This window comes from Hordeum vulgare, chromosome 1H, assembly GCF_904849725.1.
Source record: "Hordeum vulgare subsp. vulgare chromosome 1H, MorexV3_pseudomolecules_assembly, whole genome shotgun sequence".
In the NCBI taxonomy this organism is placed as follows: domain Eukaryota; kingdom Viridiplantae; phylum Streptophyta; class Magnoliopsida; order Poales; family Poaceae; genus Hordeum; species Hordeum vulgare.
The window spans coordinates 80920274-80936431 of NC_058518.1; the positions used below are offsets into that span (position 1 = coordinate 80920274).

At 51.4% G+C, this 16158-nt stretch overlaps 1 protein-coding gene across 2 annotated transcripts; it reads right to left on the minus strand.

Moving 5' to 3' along the window:
- Positions 1-5067: 5067 nt before the first annotated feature.
- LOC123425282 (actin cytoskeleton-regulatory complex protein PAN1-like) lies at positions 5068-14004 on the minus strand. Of its 2 annotated transcripts, XM_045108971.1 has the most exons (3): positions 13084-14004; positions 7086-7723; positions 5068-6971 (listed from the first exon to the last, which is right to left on the minus strand). In XM_045108971.1, the coding sequence occupies exons 1-3, from the start codon at positions 13958-13960 to the stop codon at positions 5352-5354; spliced, it is 3135 nt and encodes a 1044-aa protein (XP_044964906.1). In that variant the 5' UTR covers positions 13961-14004; the 3' UTR covers positions 5068-5351. The 2 variants fall into 2 exon arrangements, with proteins under 2 accessions (XP_044964906.1, XP_044964897.1); XM_045108962.1 differs by having other exon boundaries at positions 5068-7723.
- Between the last annotated feature and the right edge of the window lie 2154 nt (positions 14005-16158).

Consider the following 16158-nt stretch of genomic DNA (forward strand, 5'->3'; position numbering starts at 1 on the left):
GTCAAGAGAAGAGAAAAAAACCAAAAAAGGCAAGGCCTACCTGGGTGCGGGCTTCCAGGCACTCCATATCGCCGCATACCACGCGGGCCGCCTGCTCCACCTTCGATCGACCGCTGGAAAACAATGTCACCAGCTCTGGTACGCCGGAAAGAACGGTGCCAGCGGGCATTCGCAGGCGGGCCAAGTTCGCTGCCCGCCACGTCTTCATGGACCGGCTCCCAGCCCGACCCCCGGCCCTTGGCGCAACAGGGTCGTGCTGGAGAGCGATGATGGCGCCGGCTCCGGGTGCCGTCTCGACGACCGGCTCGGGCGCCGTCCCAGCCGGCGCTACCTCCTCCGTAGGAGGCGGATGAGCCGCGTCCGGCGCATCCATGATCGCCCCTGAGGCATCATGGGTCGTGTCCGGCGCGGTCAGATCCAGCACCGGCGCGTCAGGAGCCGCTTCGGCCCTGGGAGAAACCGGGATCGTCTCCAGGTCCACCTGCTCCGGGGCTGCCGGCTCGGATGGCTGGGCCCCTTCGGTCCTCGGGGCCGGCCTGGAGGCGGCCTCGCTAGTTGGCTCCTCCACACGGGCATGTGCGGAGGAGTCCTATCTAGCCTTTGCACGCTTCTCCGCCGGCCTCTCAACCCGGCTGGGGCGAGGCTGACCCACGGCGGTCTTCCCTACAACCTTGTCCCACCGGCGCTTAGATTCTATCTCGAGCTCCCTCTCAGCAACGTCAGCTGCTGCCCAGCCGGCCCGCTCGGTTGCGGAGGCGGTGTCTTCATCCACATCCTCCGCCCCCTGTCAAGCCAAGCTTCTCAGGAACAAAGCTCATCTCAAGATGAGGAAGGGCGAAGAGGAGGAAACCATACCCTGCAACTACCGGGACCTGCCTCCGGCCACCGCCACGGCGCCTCTTGGCGCCGTTTGCTCGCTGCCCGGCTGGGGGACCAGGCGTCGGTCGCTTAGAGGCCGGCCGGGAAGTTGTGGCACCCTTGCCCTTCTTCCCGGCTGCCTCGTCAGTAGCGGTCGCTCCGCCACCTTGAAGCCGGCCGCGCAACAGTAGTGGGCTGGTGACCTCCTCCACCTCGTCGGAGTCTTCCTCGAAGGCTGCATCAGAACAGAATGAGGCTTCCTCATCGTCGTCCGTCCAGTCTGCTATGGCGTGCAGCGGGTACTCACCACACGGCTCGGTCCCTTCCGACTCCAGGGGATCCTTCGAGCCGGCGGAGGAGTCTGAGCGGGGCTCCATCGCATCCTCGTCCTCCATCTCGGAGGCGTCGGACACCTCCACGTTAGGAGCAGGCTGACGAAGGGACCCCTGCAGGGTCTTGAACATCTACAAGAAAGGAATTCAACCAGGCTCAGCAAACGCCACCGGCTTCAAAACAAAACGACAAAAAAGAAGGGAGTAAGGCTACCATCGGAGGCGAATGAGCCCGGTTGAACGGGACCATCCCCCATGTCCATTCTCCGCCCTCATCCATGCGGGCGGTGGAGATCAGGTTCACCCTTCGCGCTACAGCGCCCGGGGTAAACCTCTTGGTGGACAACCGGCAAGGATCAAGCCGGCCGCTCATCTGGTAGACCAGATGCGGCAGCCTCTGCAGAGGCAGAATCCGGCGGACCACCATGGTGGCAAGAAGGTCGCGGTCGAGGAGGCCGCTCTTCCCCAAGATATCGAGGTGGGCGCAGATAAGCGCTACCTCAAGATGCGGCCTGGGATTCTTCGCATCCCAGTTCCGCTGCGTCGGAGGAGCGATGGCGAACGGGGGCATGTTGAGGGCGTCCTGGGCCGGATCGGTGCTCCTCACGTAGAAGAACCCCTTCTGCCAATGCTTGATGGAGTCTTGCAGAGGCATCTAGGGGAAGCCGGACTTCGGGCGGTGATGCACCAACGCGGCCCCGCACGGCGTCATGGGGCGCGGCCCTTTGAGCTTCTCCACCTTGGATTTCTCCATAGCGATGGATTGCTGCTTAAAGAAGAACAGGCTGCGCCACAGATCGACGCGAGGCTCGATCCCCACGAAGCCCTCGCACAGAACCACGATGGCGGCCAGCTGCAGTATGGCGTTCGGCGCCAGATGATGCGGCTGCAGGCCGAAGAACTGGAGCCACTCGGCGAAGAAGGAGCTAGCCGGGAGCCCGAAACCCCGGTAAAAGTGCTCGACGAAGACCACGACCTCTCCCGTGACGGGTGCGGGGGAGGTCTCGGAGCTAGGAAGGCGCACCGACACCTGGGAGGCCGGGGACAGCAGTCGATGATGATGGAGCGCATCGATGAGCCCCTCGTCGACGTCGCTGCCCAGCAAGGCCCCCTGCGAGGACGCCTGCTGCGCCGACGACTTCTTCGGGGAAGATCCACCGGCCATGGCTGCGGGTGGCGAGAGCTCGAAGCGGTCGACGGAGGTCTCGGCGGCGAAGATAAAGAAGACAAAGGCGCGAGCTCTTCTTTCTCGGGGCGCAAGGAGGAAGAGAGCGCGGAGCAGGGCGAGAAGAGGGGGCGAACGGCCTCCTCGAAACCCTCGCGTCCCATTTAAACCCACACGAAGCATCTGGGGAGGGGATCCGGTGCGCGCCGGGCCCCATTAATTCCGTGTATTACGGGCGGTAATGCCCCCCTAAGCCCAACCGTCGCGGAGTAAATCCGCAGAGGATCTCCCGCACGGAGGCCGAGGGGGCGTCTTGGCGGGACCCAGGGCCCAGGCCCGATCCCGTCAGCAGTAATCGCCATCATTACGCTAGGCGGGGCCTGGCACGTGGCGTTCTCTGGGCCAGTTACGACTGGACCGAGGCGTCGCTTCGAAGCTACCCGGCTCCGGAGCCGGCGTCCTTCGCCGCAAACAACAGCCAAAATATCAAGACAAATCAACAAGCCGGTGAGGCCGCCCGCCAGCAGGCGGCAGACCTCGCCAGCTTCGGGAACTACTGTCGGGAGGATAACCCCGGGGTAGGCTCATCAAGCATGTTCCTTCATTTCCGGCCCAATGGGCATGAAGGCGTCGAGATTCTCAAGGCCCAAGTCTTCTGACCGGCTAGGCATCACCTGTCGGCTGGAAGACGAGGCGGCCACCTTTCTGGCCGGCCAGGCAACCCCTGCCGGCTAGAATCCAGGCGGCCTCCCATTCAGACCCGACCTGGTCCCGCCAGCCGGACTAAGGAGGAGGCGGCCGCCCTCAAGCCGGATGACCAAGCGGGCTAGCCGGCCAAGGATCACAAGTCACATCAGATCGTAGGTCGGGAAGGGACCTCACGATTAAAGGTAGCTACGCGTCAACAAAGGTACAGGATCAGGGCGCCCGGCGGGTACGAGCGTCGGCGGCCACGCCGCTGACCTAACCCGGCTCTGATCCACCACCTAACATGATGTCGGACCGTCACACTCCCACTCCATTACTGCACTCGGCGTGGGAAACAGTGGAGGCGGTCGTACTGCCTGCCCATGAAAAATCTCGCGGGGCTACGCTCGACGTACAGCGCGTGCTCGGCGTCAACCTTACGCGGGAGCCCCATTGGCCAGTCGTCGGGTCCACCAGCAATCGAGACCATGCAGCTGGCGGGCCCCTCATCAACAAGACAAGACCCTTGCGGGCCCCTGGCCAGCCGGCGAAGCAGCCAGCCGGGTCCCACACATGTACCCTTTATCCATATTGTAGGCCGACGGGTTCGTCTATAAAACCCCCGGCCGCCCCCATACAAGGGGGTCAATCACTTGCCAGTCATTCAACATCACACACTCACCAACCAACAGAGAGCGAGGTAGAGACGAGCCGGCTGCTTCCCTCTTCCTCCTTCCAACACAGCTCCACAAGCAACATTGTACTCTGTTCCCATACATCAAACACACCAGCAGGATTAGGGGTATTATCTCTACGGAGAGCCCTGAACCTGGGTACATCGTGCGTCTCATGCGTGTATCAATCTCGTTCCAAGCGCCCACCTTTGTTCCTTTGGTTCATACCGACTTTAGTGTATCCATGACATATGTTGTGAGTATTCATCGATAATGAGACGAGCGCTCGTTGAGAGCAGTCTCAATGGCATGCCGGACGCAGGCGAGCAGACTCGTGTGAAAAGAACGGCCTGCATGCAACGACGTCCTCTGCAGTACTTTCTTGTAAGTCGGAGGATCTTGTTCCAAAAACATGGCAGAGCTAGGTAAAAGGAAGTTGAAACTTTGCTCCGCCGCGCCAGTTGGTCTTTTTTCTGATATAAATTCGGAATACATGTTGAGAAACAAAATAAAGATAAAGTCAACAGCGCCATTTTTGCTTTTGACTTTCTGTGGCACTATTCCTGTTGAATATGCCTTTCTTTCTTTTTGTTTCTCAATGTATATTTTGAGTTTGGATCTTCAATTTTTTATAGGCTGAAACGTGTCTTGTTAACATTCATATTTTTTAAAAACATTTGAAATTGAGGTTTTTGGACATTCGATCACCCAAGTGTGGATCAATGCATATCCTATGGTGCTATAGTTGCTTTTATTAGAGTTCAAAAAAAAAAGTTGCTTTTATTAGAGCGTCTTCAGTCAGGTACCTCTAATTCAACCCCTTAAATATCCGGTGACTGAGAATGTCCGTTTTAAAGCCCTATTTATCTATCCGCATAATTATATTTCTTTTCCTATATATCAATCATTTGCATGTAATTGATGAAGATGAAAAGAAAGACAAAATTGAATTAATAAAAAAAAGTGGTTTGGGATGGGCCATGTCCTACGTGGCAAGCTGACAAAGCGCATCCGCAAACCCTCGTATCCTTCGTGCATTTGAGATGAATATGAGGGTTTTACGAGTAATCCGTGCGTGTAAAGATGATATGAGGAATCTGGTTTGATCAACTTTTTCTATCTCTTTTTTATTCGGTCATTGATCGGTCAGTGTACACAAACGTTTAAGAAGGATTTGAAAATTTTGGTTGTAGATGCTTTTAGAGAACCTCCATCGTCTTACTATATATATCCAAATAACAAAACGGAGTAACTAATGGAGAACTTCCAATGTTATGATCAGTTCAAATTGCTGCTACATTTTTCGCACCGGCCTAGGTTCGAGCATTGAGACACTAAACAGGGCCCACAATTTCGACTTAAAAACCATACAACATCAATTTCGAGTATTTAACCACATCTTAACTGAGTCTGATGACGACTAGAATTGAGAGAGTTCATACACGCTCTGACAACGAAGAAAAAAGAGGTAATTATACACTACATGACAGGAGAGGCATCGTCGTCTTGTTTGTCCTTCTCTCAAGGGGCAAAGCCACAAGCACTAATACCGCAGTAGCTGTACTGCGAGCGTCACGGGGACCCAGCAGTCAGATACAACGCAGCGAGCTCTGCCCTGGAGCTGCTGCCGCCTCATCATGCCGACCGGCTGAAGAGGTGGAAGGGGAAGTTGCCGTTCTTGTCCATCAATGGCTCCACCAGCTTGGCGATCCCCAGCATCACCCTCATCAGCTCCTCGTTGAACTCCTTCTCTCCCCTCTTCCACACCGGCATGGTGTTGTTGTCGAAGTGAGCCGGGGGCATGTCGTCGGAGCGGGAAGAGTACTGCTGTCCGGGGAAACCGGGACGGGGAGGGTACGCCGGCAGCGGCGGCTGTCCAGGGAGGGCGAGAGGTCCGTCGCTGTGGCGGGGCTGGTACGGCGGCTGCATGTTGAACGATGGCGGCGCGTCACTCTGGCGAGGCTGGTACGGGTGCTGCATGTTGTACGACGGCGGACGAGGCTGGTACGATGGCTCATTGACGCGAGGCTGGTACGGCGATGGCTCGTTGATCCGGGGCAGGTACGGCGATGTCTCGTTGATGCGAGGCTGGTATGGCAGCGGCGGTGGTGGTGGGAGTGGCTGTGAATCGGGTGCGCGTGGCGGCTGCAGCTGCTGGTGCTGTGGGCGCATGAGTGGCTGCGGGTTGGGCTGCGCAGGGCGGGCCGGCGGCTGCAGAGGCGACGGTGCAAAGCCGAGCGACCTCGCGGTCTTGCTCACTGGTGCAGCCGTGTCCGGGCCATTGTTTGCCTCGAAGCCCGCTGGCAATGGAGGTGGCTCGGCCATGCTGTCCCCACCGTCCAGCACGAACTTCACCCGAGGGGAGTCTCGGAGCGCGCTCGCCGCAGCCAGCCCACCCTCGTCGTTGCTCTTCTTCAGGATTGACTTGGGCTGCCCGACGGCCATGCGCGCCGGCGCCGCCTTGGACAGCGTCAGCGGAGCGCCATTGCCGGAGCTCCCAGGCCTGAACGGCGTGGTCTCCATGAGCCGCAGATCAGAGCGCTGCGGAGGGGGCGCCTCTGGCCCCGGGTCGGCGCCGGCAGACCCTCCCTCGACGCCGCGCAGGTAGTAGTTGGGGGCCAACTGGCCGAACATGGCGTTGGCCTTGGCGTACTTGAGCGCGGCCTCTGCGTCGGACTGGAACTTGTAGATGACCCGGCACATGTGCGACTTCCAGTACACACGGATGCCGTCGATGTCGAGCGGCCCGAAGCGCGCGAACCTCGCCTTGAGGGAGGCCACCGACGGCAGCGTGCTCTTCACGGGGAACTTCATCATCAGCGCCGTCGGCGACGGCGTCCTCTTCACAGGCGCCGCCGCTGGCACCTTCTTCTTAGCTGCGGCCAGAGCCTTTTCCTTCATGCCGGCCCGTGGCAGCTGAGCCGCCGCCGTGCTGCCTCCCGCGGATGCGGTGGCGGTGGCGGTGGCGGCGGCGACTTTCTGCTCCAGCCCCGCCTTCTTGTCGGCGGCCAGTGTCTTAATCTTGTCCAGCTTGATTTTCTTCTTGGAGGCAATCTCCTCCTGGCGGTCAGATGGCGGGCGCTTGACGCCAGCACTGGTGGGGTCGCTGGGCCTCATGACCGGCTTCTTCTTCAACGGTTTGGGGGACTGACCGTCAGAGACGGCTGCGGCGGCAGCGGCAGCAGCAGCAACGACAACATTTGGCTTATTATCTAAGCTCTTCTTCGAATCCTCCGGCGGATCGTTCTCATAGCTCTTTTTGTAGTGTTTCGAGCGGAACGCCAGGATGAAGGAGTGAGAGGCGTCAGAGATGCGTCTGCCGGCGCCGTAGAAGGGAAGCAGCGGAAGGTTTTGAAGGTCGGATATTACCTGTTTCAGATCTAAGCCGTCAAGGTCGACCTTGGGGGGCGACAAAGCTGCGGGCTTTGTAGCGCCGCCACCCTCGCCGGAGGGGGCAGCAGAGGGCACGCCGCCGTTCAGTTCAGCGAGCTTCTTCTTTTTCTTCTTCTTCTTGGGCTCGGCGTCGGCGTCGGCCACGTCCTCGGCCGGCTCCTCCCTCTCGCGCTTGCGGGCCTTCTTGGGCTTGGCCACCTTCTTCGGCGCGGTGGCGGCGGCTGCGGCGTCAGCGGTTGCGCCGCCGTCGCTCGCCTGGTCGGCGGGAGGGAGCGCGCGTCTCTGCAGCATAAACTCCTCCTCGTCGCCGCCTCCGGTGCTGCTGGGCAACGGCGGGGTCTGCGGCTCAGCCGGGGGGAAGCCAGGCGGCGGGCCACCATCGTCCGGCGCGGGGGCCGCGTCCGGGAGCGCGGCTGGCGGCAGGGCCGGCGCGCGCGCGTCCTCCCGGCGCTTGAGCAGGTACTGGTCTTTCTTGCTGGCCTTGGGCTTCATGGCGGGCGCGCCGGGCATGATCTTTTCCATGAGCCTCGCCGCCGCGCCGGCCGCGCCCCTCCGGCCCCTGGCCGGGGCGTTCTCCTTCTCCGGCACCTTCTGCCGACCCTTGAGCGGGCGAGCTGCAGAGACATGTCAGCAGCGACACACGTTAGCACACAGAGCGGGGGGAAAACGCAATAGGAACAAGTCAATGCAAAGGGGTCACGTATTTATGTTCGCATATTATATTGTAATAACACAGAACAAACAAAAGTAACTACTAGCACTAGGGAAAGCCAGATCCAAAGGACGAATTCGCACGCATTTAGAAGAAATTCATTCAAAAAAAATGTTTTGTATTCATATGGATTCGGGCATTTCAATTGGAATTGGGATTTAATAATTTGTTTTGGCAGAAATATAACTTGGCTTGTCACGTATCCTGCCAAAACCAAAAAAAGTTATTATTATTTTTGGATTTATATAATTGGCCATACACTTTGCTCTGACCCTGGAAAATGTAAATAATTCTGACTCTTTAGCATGTGCATGCGTGACAAACTGACCGAAAGGTAAAAGAAGTCCGGGGGGTCCAGTCGGTCACAAGGCTAGACACGTCGTCCCTCGAATCTCGATTTTAAAAGGCATAGTAGATGTGGGGCCTAGGTACCCGCGGTGACAAGGAACTTGGTGGTGGTAGCAAAGCGGGATCTCGCTCCGCATGCCACAATCTTCCTTGGTGGTACCAATGATGGGCGAGGGAGCCTCTCCCTCCACGATGCAAAAGATGCTACGAATCCCCATTTTGTAGTTTAAAACGCGCAAAGGCCCAAATATGATGCAAAGGATGCTATTTGTGGCCATTGAATTAAAAATATCATATACTTCCATAATCACACAAAATTCCATCCCTGCTTGCTTCCAAACCCTAACCAACCCTACTCATCGCCGCCTTGATGCCATGCCGATGCTTCTGTCGGTCCTCCCTCTTAGCGGTGTTAAAAATGTGAACCAATCTTTTTTAATAAATCGATTAATCCATGCTTGATGGGTCATCAGTTCGTCGATTAACTGATTTATCAACCAATTAACTAGCCAATTCGAACCAATTAACTAGCCAATTCGAACCGAGCAGTTACCAACTAACGATAACCTGAACGATCCTTCTTAGCATCATGTCATCTCAATCAATCCCTCACTCGTGTTTTATGACATTGAGAAGACCTGCTCCCACCTCTGCATGTCAAAGATCATCCAGACTACATGCATGCTTCTCGATGACATATCGTCGCCACCATAACCAACCGCCCTCAACTAACTAACTCCCTCTTGCTCTATCCACGACCAAAGACACAACCGAGCATTGTTGAAGGGTGGTTTTTTCTCTAAAGAACACTAACCCAAATTGGGATAAACCAAAAGCCCTAAGGTCGGCATAGAAGGCAACTACCAAACTAAGGATGCCACAACCAATGTATTTGACACTGATGATTTTTATCAAAGCAAATATTCAAATCAACAAGTTCCATTATCTCGCTCATCATATATTCTAAACTCTCTACACCTCCCCCCCCCCCCCCCCGCGTGCATTGTTAAAGGATGTGTTTTCCCTCTGAAGAACACTAACCCTAATTGGGGTAAACCAAAAGCCCTAAGGTCGACAAACAACTAAGGATGCCACAACCACTGTAGTTCACACTGATGATTTTATCAAAGCGGATATTCAAATTGATATGTTCCATTATCTCACTCTTCATACATTCTAAACTCTCTACACCTCCCCCCCCCCCCCCCCCGGGCCATATGTCACTACCTGCACATCGTTTAAATTGCATGTTTGCTTCCCTCGTAGAAGTTGCATCGCCACTGCAGCCAACCATCAACCACCCTCAACCAACTCATTAGGTACCGTTACAGACCATCGACCACCCTCAACCAACTCATTAGGTACCGTTACGGACCATCGACCACCCTCGGCCAACTCATTAGGTCGTGCATGCGAATAACTCACTCTGCTCTACTCAATTGGCTAGAGACACTACCGAGTATTGGCACACATAATCAAATTGCACATTTTCCTCTCCGTTGAACCCTAACCCTAACCGTGACAAACTAAAGCTTACCAGAAAATGCAAAACATCAAAACAAAGGATGCCACCGGATTTTACCGTGATGTTTTTTTTATCAAAAAACTAACATTAAACTGGTGTGTTTTATTAGCTCACATTTTCTATAGACCCAAGGATTCCCAAATAGGTCGACCTTTTAAACTGCCTGCTGAATCCATAACAAACGAAAACATCTTAGCAGCTAGAGGAAAAGAAAACGAAAGCGATTTTCGTAATAGGAGCAGCCTAAACCTGCGGGGTTGCACAAACCCTCCTTTCATCTAGTGTCTCTCTACCTAAATAATTCTAGTCGAACAGGACTAATCGGGAGTAGTAGGAAAGGCAGGCCATTCGAATCCCCAAGAGTGTGTAGGAAAAATATTATTCTAAAAATTGATTGGTGCAAGGGACTTGTACTTTTTGGGGATAAAAAACTGCCGAAGGCATTATATTTTACTGTTTCTCCAACCCGTGACGCCTATGGAAAGATGAGGTGCACGTGCGACTGCGGGAAGGTAGGGACGCGTCAGTTTAGGATTTCCTTACCCCTTGTTCGGTTCCTCTCAATTGAAGGGGTTTGGAGGAGATTAGGAGGGGATTAAATCTCCTACAAGTCAAATTTTACCTTAATTCCCTTCAATCCCCTTCTTGCTGGGATTAACCGAACAAGCCCTTAGCGATTTGTTCCCTCTCTTTTGCTCAGATGACTTGCATCACTACTAGGTTCTTATGCTTATTTTTTCAGATAGTTTTGAAAACTGTTCGAAACTTTACTCATATAAAATTCGAAAATATTGCCAACGTATAGAAAATAAGATATAGGGCTCTAGAGTCTTGGGTCTGAGACGAAGCGTTCCAACCAGGTTCAGACCCATGGCCAGATTCTTGATTCACCATGGGTTCTACTGAAACTCCATCGGCAGGCTAAGTTCCCACGGAAGTTGGGTATGAGGTGCTAAAGGGGATTGATTCTCCGTTCACCGCAGGAAACAGCTGGTGTGGGTAAGATAATGCTAAATTTCTTTGTGTGAATTGCTATCTGAATTTCCTTGTGGAGAACTGTGACCCGTCCATGTCCAGTGGTGAACCACTTTAGCTTCCAAGGATCTTCTGTGGCGAGTGAGCATGGCCTATGGACTCGCTCTCAACTCTGCAGGTAAAGCATGGCAAAACCACTTCTGAGATTTTAGCAAGGGAAGGGACAGGCCATCAGACACCCCCTCCTGGCATGGCTTTGATAATTCATACTGGAGATGAGCCATCGGTCCATAAAGTTCAGGAGAAGATAGCCATGCGTACTTCTTCAAAAGCTTCTCATCGTAATTGTTGCATGCCTGCATCAGCTGAAAGGACATGCTGAAACAGCTTCAGTGGCTTCTTCTGATTGAAGCAGGCAGTGAAACAGCAAGCCAGAACTGCTCCCGGTGTGAGGCGAAACTAGTGGAAATGGCTCCGGCAAGAATTTGGGATAGAATGTTTTGGGATAGAATGTTTTGCATGAGGGTGTTTGGTTGGGCTTCCAGCCAGGTTCCGGCTTTTAAGCCAAAAGCTCCTATTTAGGGGCTTCCGGCTGCAGCTGTGGCTTTCATCCTTGTCACAGCCGCAACCGAAAACCACAGTTGCAGCCGGAAGCCCCTAAATAGGAGCTTTTGGCTTCGAAGCCGGAAGCTGGCCAGAAGCCCAACCAAACACCCTAGCACAACGCCTAAAATCTCCTGGACTAGACTGCAATTCGGTTTCAAAAGGTGTCGCTAACTCAATTCGGTTTAGAACTTGTGTCAAAGCTTAGTCCAATAGTGGGAGATCAAGGTAAGGAGAGGGCAAATGGGTTAGATAGCGTGCCCAGAGTTGCTGCTGGTCTGGCCAAAGTTTTACAAAAGCTATTGCCCAGAGTTGCTGCTGGTCTGACCAAAGTTTTACAAAAGCTATTTTGGTGCCGGAGGTATTTCTAAAGCTTTCACCATCTTGGGACCAATGCATATGTTGGCAGATGTTAACTTCATTTTGGTTTCTCTATATGCATGACCTCCAACTTGAGAACACTATTAAGAATACTTTGAATGTAAATTGTTTTGGGATAATCAAGATAACTTTCGGGTTTTAGTTGTCGTGTGCATAGAGATTAATTCCACTAAAAGATTAACAGAAAAGTCCTACAGAAATTAATATAATGACTTGAAAGATGCATGTCTAAACTCACGGTAAACATCCTTGAACTGCTACCTTGTAGATATATATACATGCTTATTTATGAACATAATAGATAATAGGCAGTGTACGGTGTTAACTTGATGCCTTCCTTCATGATGTGCAGGTGAACTCAACCACCTTACCTCTATGCCTGATCAATGATGAAAACGAAATAGTGCATCCAAAATATGTACTCCCTCCGTCCCAAAATAAATGACTCAAATATGACTCAACTTTGCACTAACTTTAGTACAAAGTTGAGTCACTTATTTTGGGAAGGAGGGAGTATATAAGTACCCCAAGTCCATCTCCACCAATCACCGATATGTTTTTATCAGGCACATATACGTACCTTCTTTCAGAATCAATGTTTCTATATTTATTCAGTTCTTTTATCAAACATTCGCTAACACTCTTCACCAACAACAAAATCAAAAGCTCAAGTTAATGAAACTAAGCAATTCTACCTTAATACGATAGAGAACGGGTGAAGAAAGGTACAATGTGAACGCAACTGAAATGCAATTCGGTGTTAAACTGATGCACACTCACAAGAAGAGGAAGGAGATCCAAATCCTAAATATACGAGATTTAAGGCATGGCCTTAGAAGAAACTAGATGAGTAGCAAGTACCCGAATCAAGGAAATATATGGATGCAAGAGAAACATTTCAGAATCCATCCAAAATCCATCATAAGCACACAGAAGCTGCTGCTTTAAAAATCTATATGCATCGTGGAAATATGATATACATATTCTTGTTTGTTGAACAAGTCCTCATTGATCAAAGGATATTCGTTGTTTGCTGAACAAGTCCTCACTGATCAAAGGATATTCTTGTTTGTTGAACAAGTCCTCATTGATCAAAGGATATTCATACGTGTATAGCTTTTACTTGCTTTGGATTTCTTTTTTGTATCAAATACAGATTTTACCATTTATTACCAGTATAGCTTTGCACAGTTATGCACATGATTTGTGTAAAAAAAATGTTGACTACACGGATAAAAACATTTTTCACATTCATGCAACACACAGTTGAACAAAAGAGAAACAATAAATATTTAAAGAACCAATATCCAGTTCACTATTCACATCAAAACGATTAGTATATCTGCCCATCAAGTTCAAGTACACAGCAAAAACAATAACAGAACAGTGAATAGTATTACTACTAGGATTGGGCATGTGAGTGTCGATACCTCGTTGAGACCGTTCATTCTCAGCTTTGACCTCGCCTTCAAGGGCCTTCTTCGAATCCACCCCAAATGATTCGGCGTAGGTGAGGTCGTACCTCTCATACCTAGACCGGCGGTACGCCATGAGCATCGCTGTCATCTCGATCCCAGGCAAGGTCCGTGCGGCCGTCTCCGCCGCGTCCCGCTGCTGCACGGCAGCGTTCTGCAGGAAGTCAAACATCTTCTGCGGGACGAACCGCTCCCGCGCGGCCGTCACCTGGTCGGGGAGGTACTCAGCGTTGCTGTCGAACCCGGGCACGTTCACCAGGAGGAACCTGGGATCCTCGTTGTGGGAGCGGAAGGTGTCGGGCACGCGGCAGGGGCAGAGGAGCGCGAGCGCGCTGCGGCGCGAGATCTCGTCGAGGGACTCGGCGACGGCGGCGGGGAAGGTGCGGCTGCCCCCCTGCGAGGTCTTCTCGGTGAAGTGGTCCTCGAAGCGGACGAGCTCGTGCGGCTCGAACCAGCCGTAGCTGCCGTCTCCGAAGAAGGCGACGAGGACGAGGCCATGGCGGTAGCCGCGATGCACCTCCGGGTCGTCGGAGAGGGTGAGGCTGTAGACGTGGCCCGGCCACCACGGATGAGACTTCACCTTGCCCCAGACCATGTCGCCAAACCTCGGGGTCCAACCCTCGCTGTCGCCGGCGGGCACGACGGCGCCGGAGCCGGCGGCGGCGGGGCCAGCCATCCTGCGGAGGGGAAGCGAAACCCTAGATTTAGGTGCGAGGTCTCCCGGTTTGGGCTTACGTTTGGGTTTGGGATTGCGCTGTTTGGGTTTCGGGGGTTGGGGAAATTTGGGGATCTCGGGCCGGGTGGGAGTGGGACACCGTCCGAGGGGCATCATGGTAATTAGGTGCAGATGGAGAAACCAAAAGGAAATGATATTTTCCTTACGCAGAGGTGGAGAGTGGCTACGCGACTAATTTATACTAGTCGGATGGGCGTAAAACATGCAGTGCGCGGGATAGAATCGCGCGCAATGAAAATTCAAAACGATTTGAAATATTTGGACACGCATGGCTTAGGTATAGCAAATATGTTTACCAATTATAAGGGACCGCACTCAGTTTTCGTAACCATTGGGCCGCCATTGTTTGGATGTTGGGCCTTTAAACTATCCCTTTTATTAAATTAGAAGTTAACATTTGTCCATCAAAACAGAAAAAAGATGAGCCTAAAGATAATTCATTGGTCGAGCATATGAAACAACAACCAAAATATGTGTCCACACGATGATTACGTAGAGTCGGCATCAGGTATGCCAATTATGTGAGAATGAAGAGCAAAAACAACACCAGAACGAAAGAAAATGTAACTTTTTAATATGTTACCAAAAACAACAATCAAAAATTGTTTGAAATTTGTTTTCATGGTTGTAATCTATCCTCTTTTGTTTCCTGACAAGGCCATGTAGTGGGTAGAAAAAATTTACTATAATGGTAAAAGAATACCACCATAATGGTGATCTAGTTTCTAAATTCATCATTTTGTTGTTGTCATGTAGTGATGTAAGCTTAAAGATGTCTAGAAAGAGTTACCGCCACAATGGTGATGTATCTACCAAATTGGTTATCACTAGCGGTGGTGCATTAGCTACTAGAGTGCTTAGTCCACGATAGTAGTGATGATGTATTGTCAAATGGTTTATTGGAAAAGAGTCATCATACTAGTGGACTTACCATATTTAATTATCATCATAGTGATGATGTAGTTAGCATTAGTGGTCAATTTATTAAAGATGTATATACCATGTGAGGTGGTTACAATTGCCATGATGTTGTATGTAAGTGCATCCATGTTTCCATAGTGTGTTCTAATTGTCTATGACAACTTCATTAATAGGACTAATATAACCAACTTATTCCTAATAGATGTTATCATATGTAGGAGGATCTTTTTTACCCCTCGGCCTCCAAAAGTTGAGTGCTGCCAAGATTTAAAAAAAAGCATAGCTTTTCATGATAAAAACACTTGAAAAACCTTAGGAATGATGATACAATACAATGAGAATGTTTTTTGCTGGATGAATTTGTAGGATCAAAAGTATGTCTAGAGGGGGGTTATAAGACTACTTGTCAAATAAAAATGTTTTGTTCAATCCTTTGTATATTTTAGTTATTCTAAGCAAGTCAAGTAAGACCATACACATGATTAGACTACACATGCAATTATAGGCATTGCTGCCTCTTGAGCTTGCGTTGGTTTTTCCCTTGAAGAGGAAAAGGTGATGTAGCACAGGAGCAGTAAGTATTTCCCTCAGTTTGAGAACCAAGGTATCAATCCAGTAGGAGAATCGCGTCAAGTGTCCAGAGTACCTGCGCAAACACAAACGAGCTTGCACCCAACGCTATAAAGGGGCTTTCTGCATCTACTACTATTACTCCACACATCGACCGCTATCCAGCATGCATCTAGTGTATTGAGTTCATGATGAACAGAGTAACGCCTTAAGCAAGATGACATGATGTAGGGGGATAAACTCAAACCAATGATGTAACCCCCATCTTTTTACCCTTGATGGCAACAACACGATGCGTGCCTCGCTACCCCTTCTGTCACTGGGTGAGGTCACCGCACGGTATGAACCCAAAACCAAGCACTTCTCCCATTGCAAGAATCATAGATCAAGTTGGCCAAACAAAACCCACAACTCGAAGAGAATTACAAGGATATGAAATCATGCATATAAGAGATCAGAAGAAATTCAAATAAGATTCATAGATAATCTGATCATAAATCCACAATTCATCGGATCTCGACAAACACACCGCAAAAGACGATTACATCGGATAGATTTCCATGAAGATCATGGAGAACTTTGTATTGAAGATCCAAGAGAGATAAGAAGCCATCTAGCTACTCGCTATGGACCCGAAGGTCTATGGTGAACTACTCACGCATCATCGGAGAGGTCATGGTGTTGATGAAGAAGCCCTCCGTATCCGAATTCCCCCTCCGACAGGGCACCAGAACGTGCCCCAGATGGGATCTTGCGGAGACAGAAGCTTGCGACGACGGAAAAGTATTTTAGTGGATCTCTCT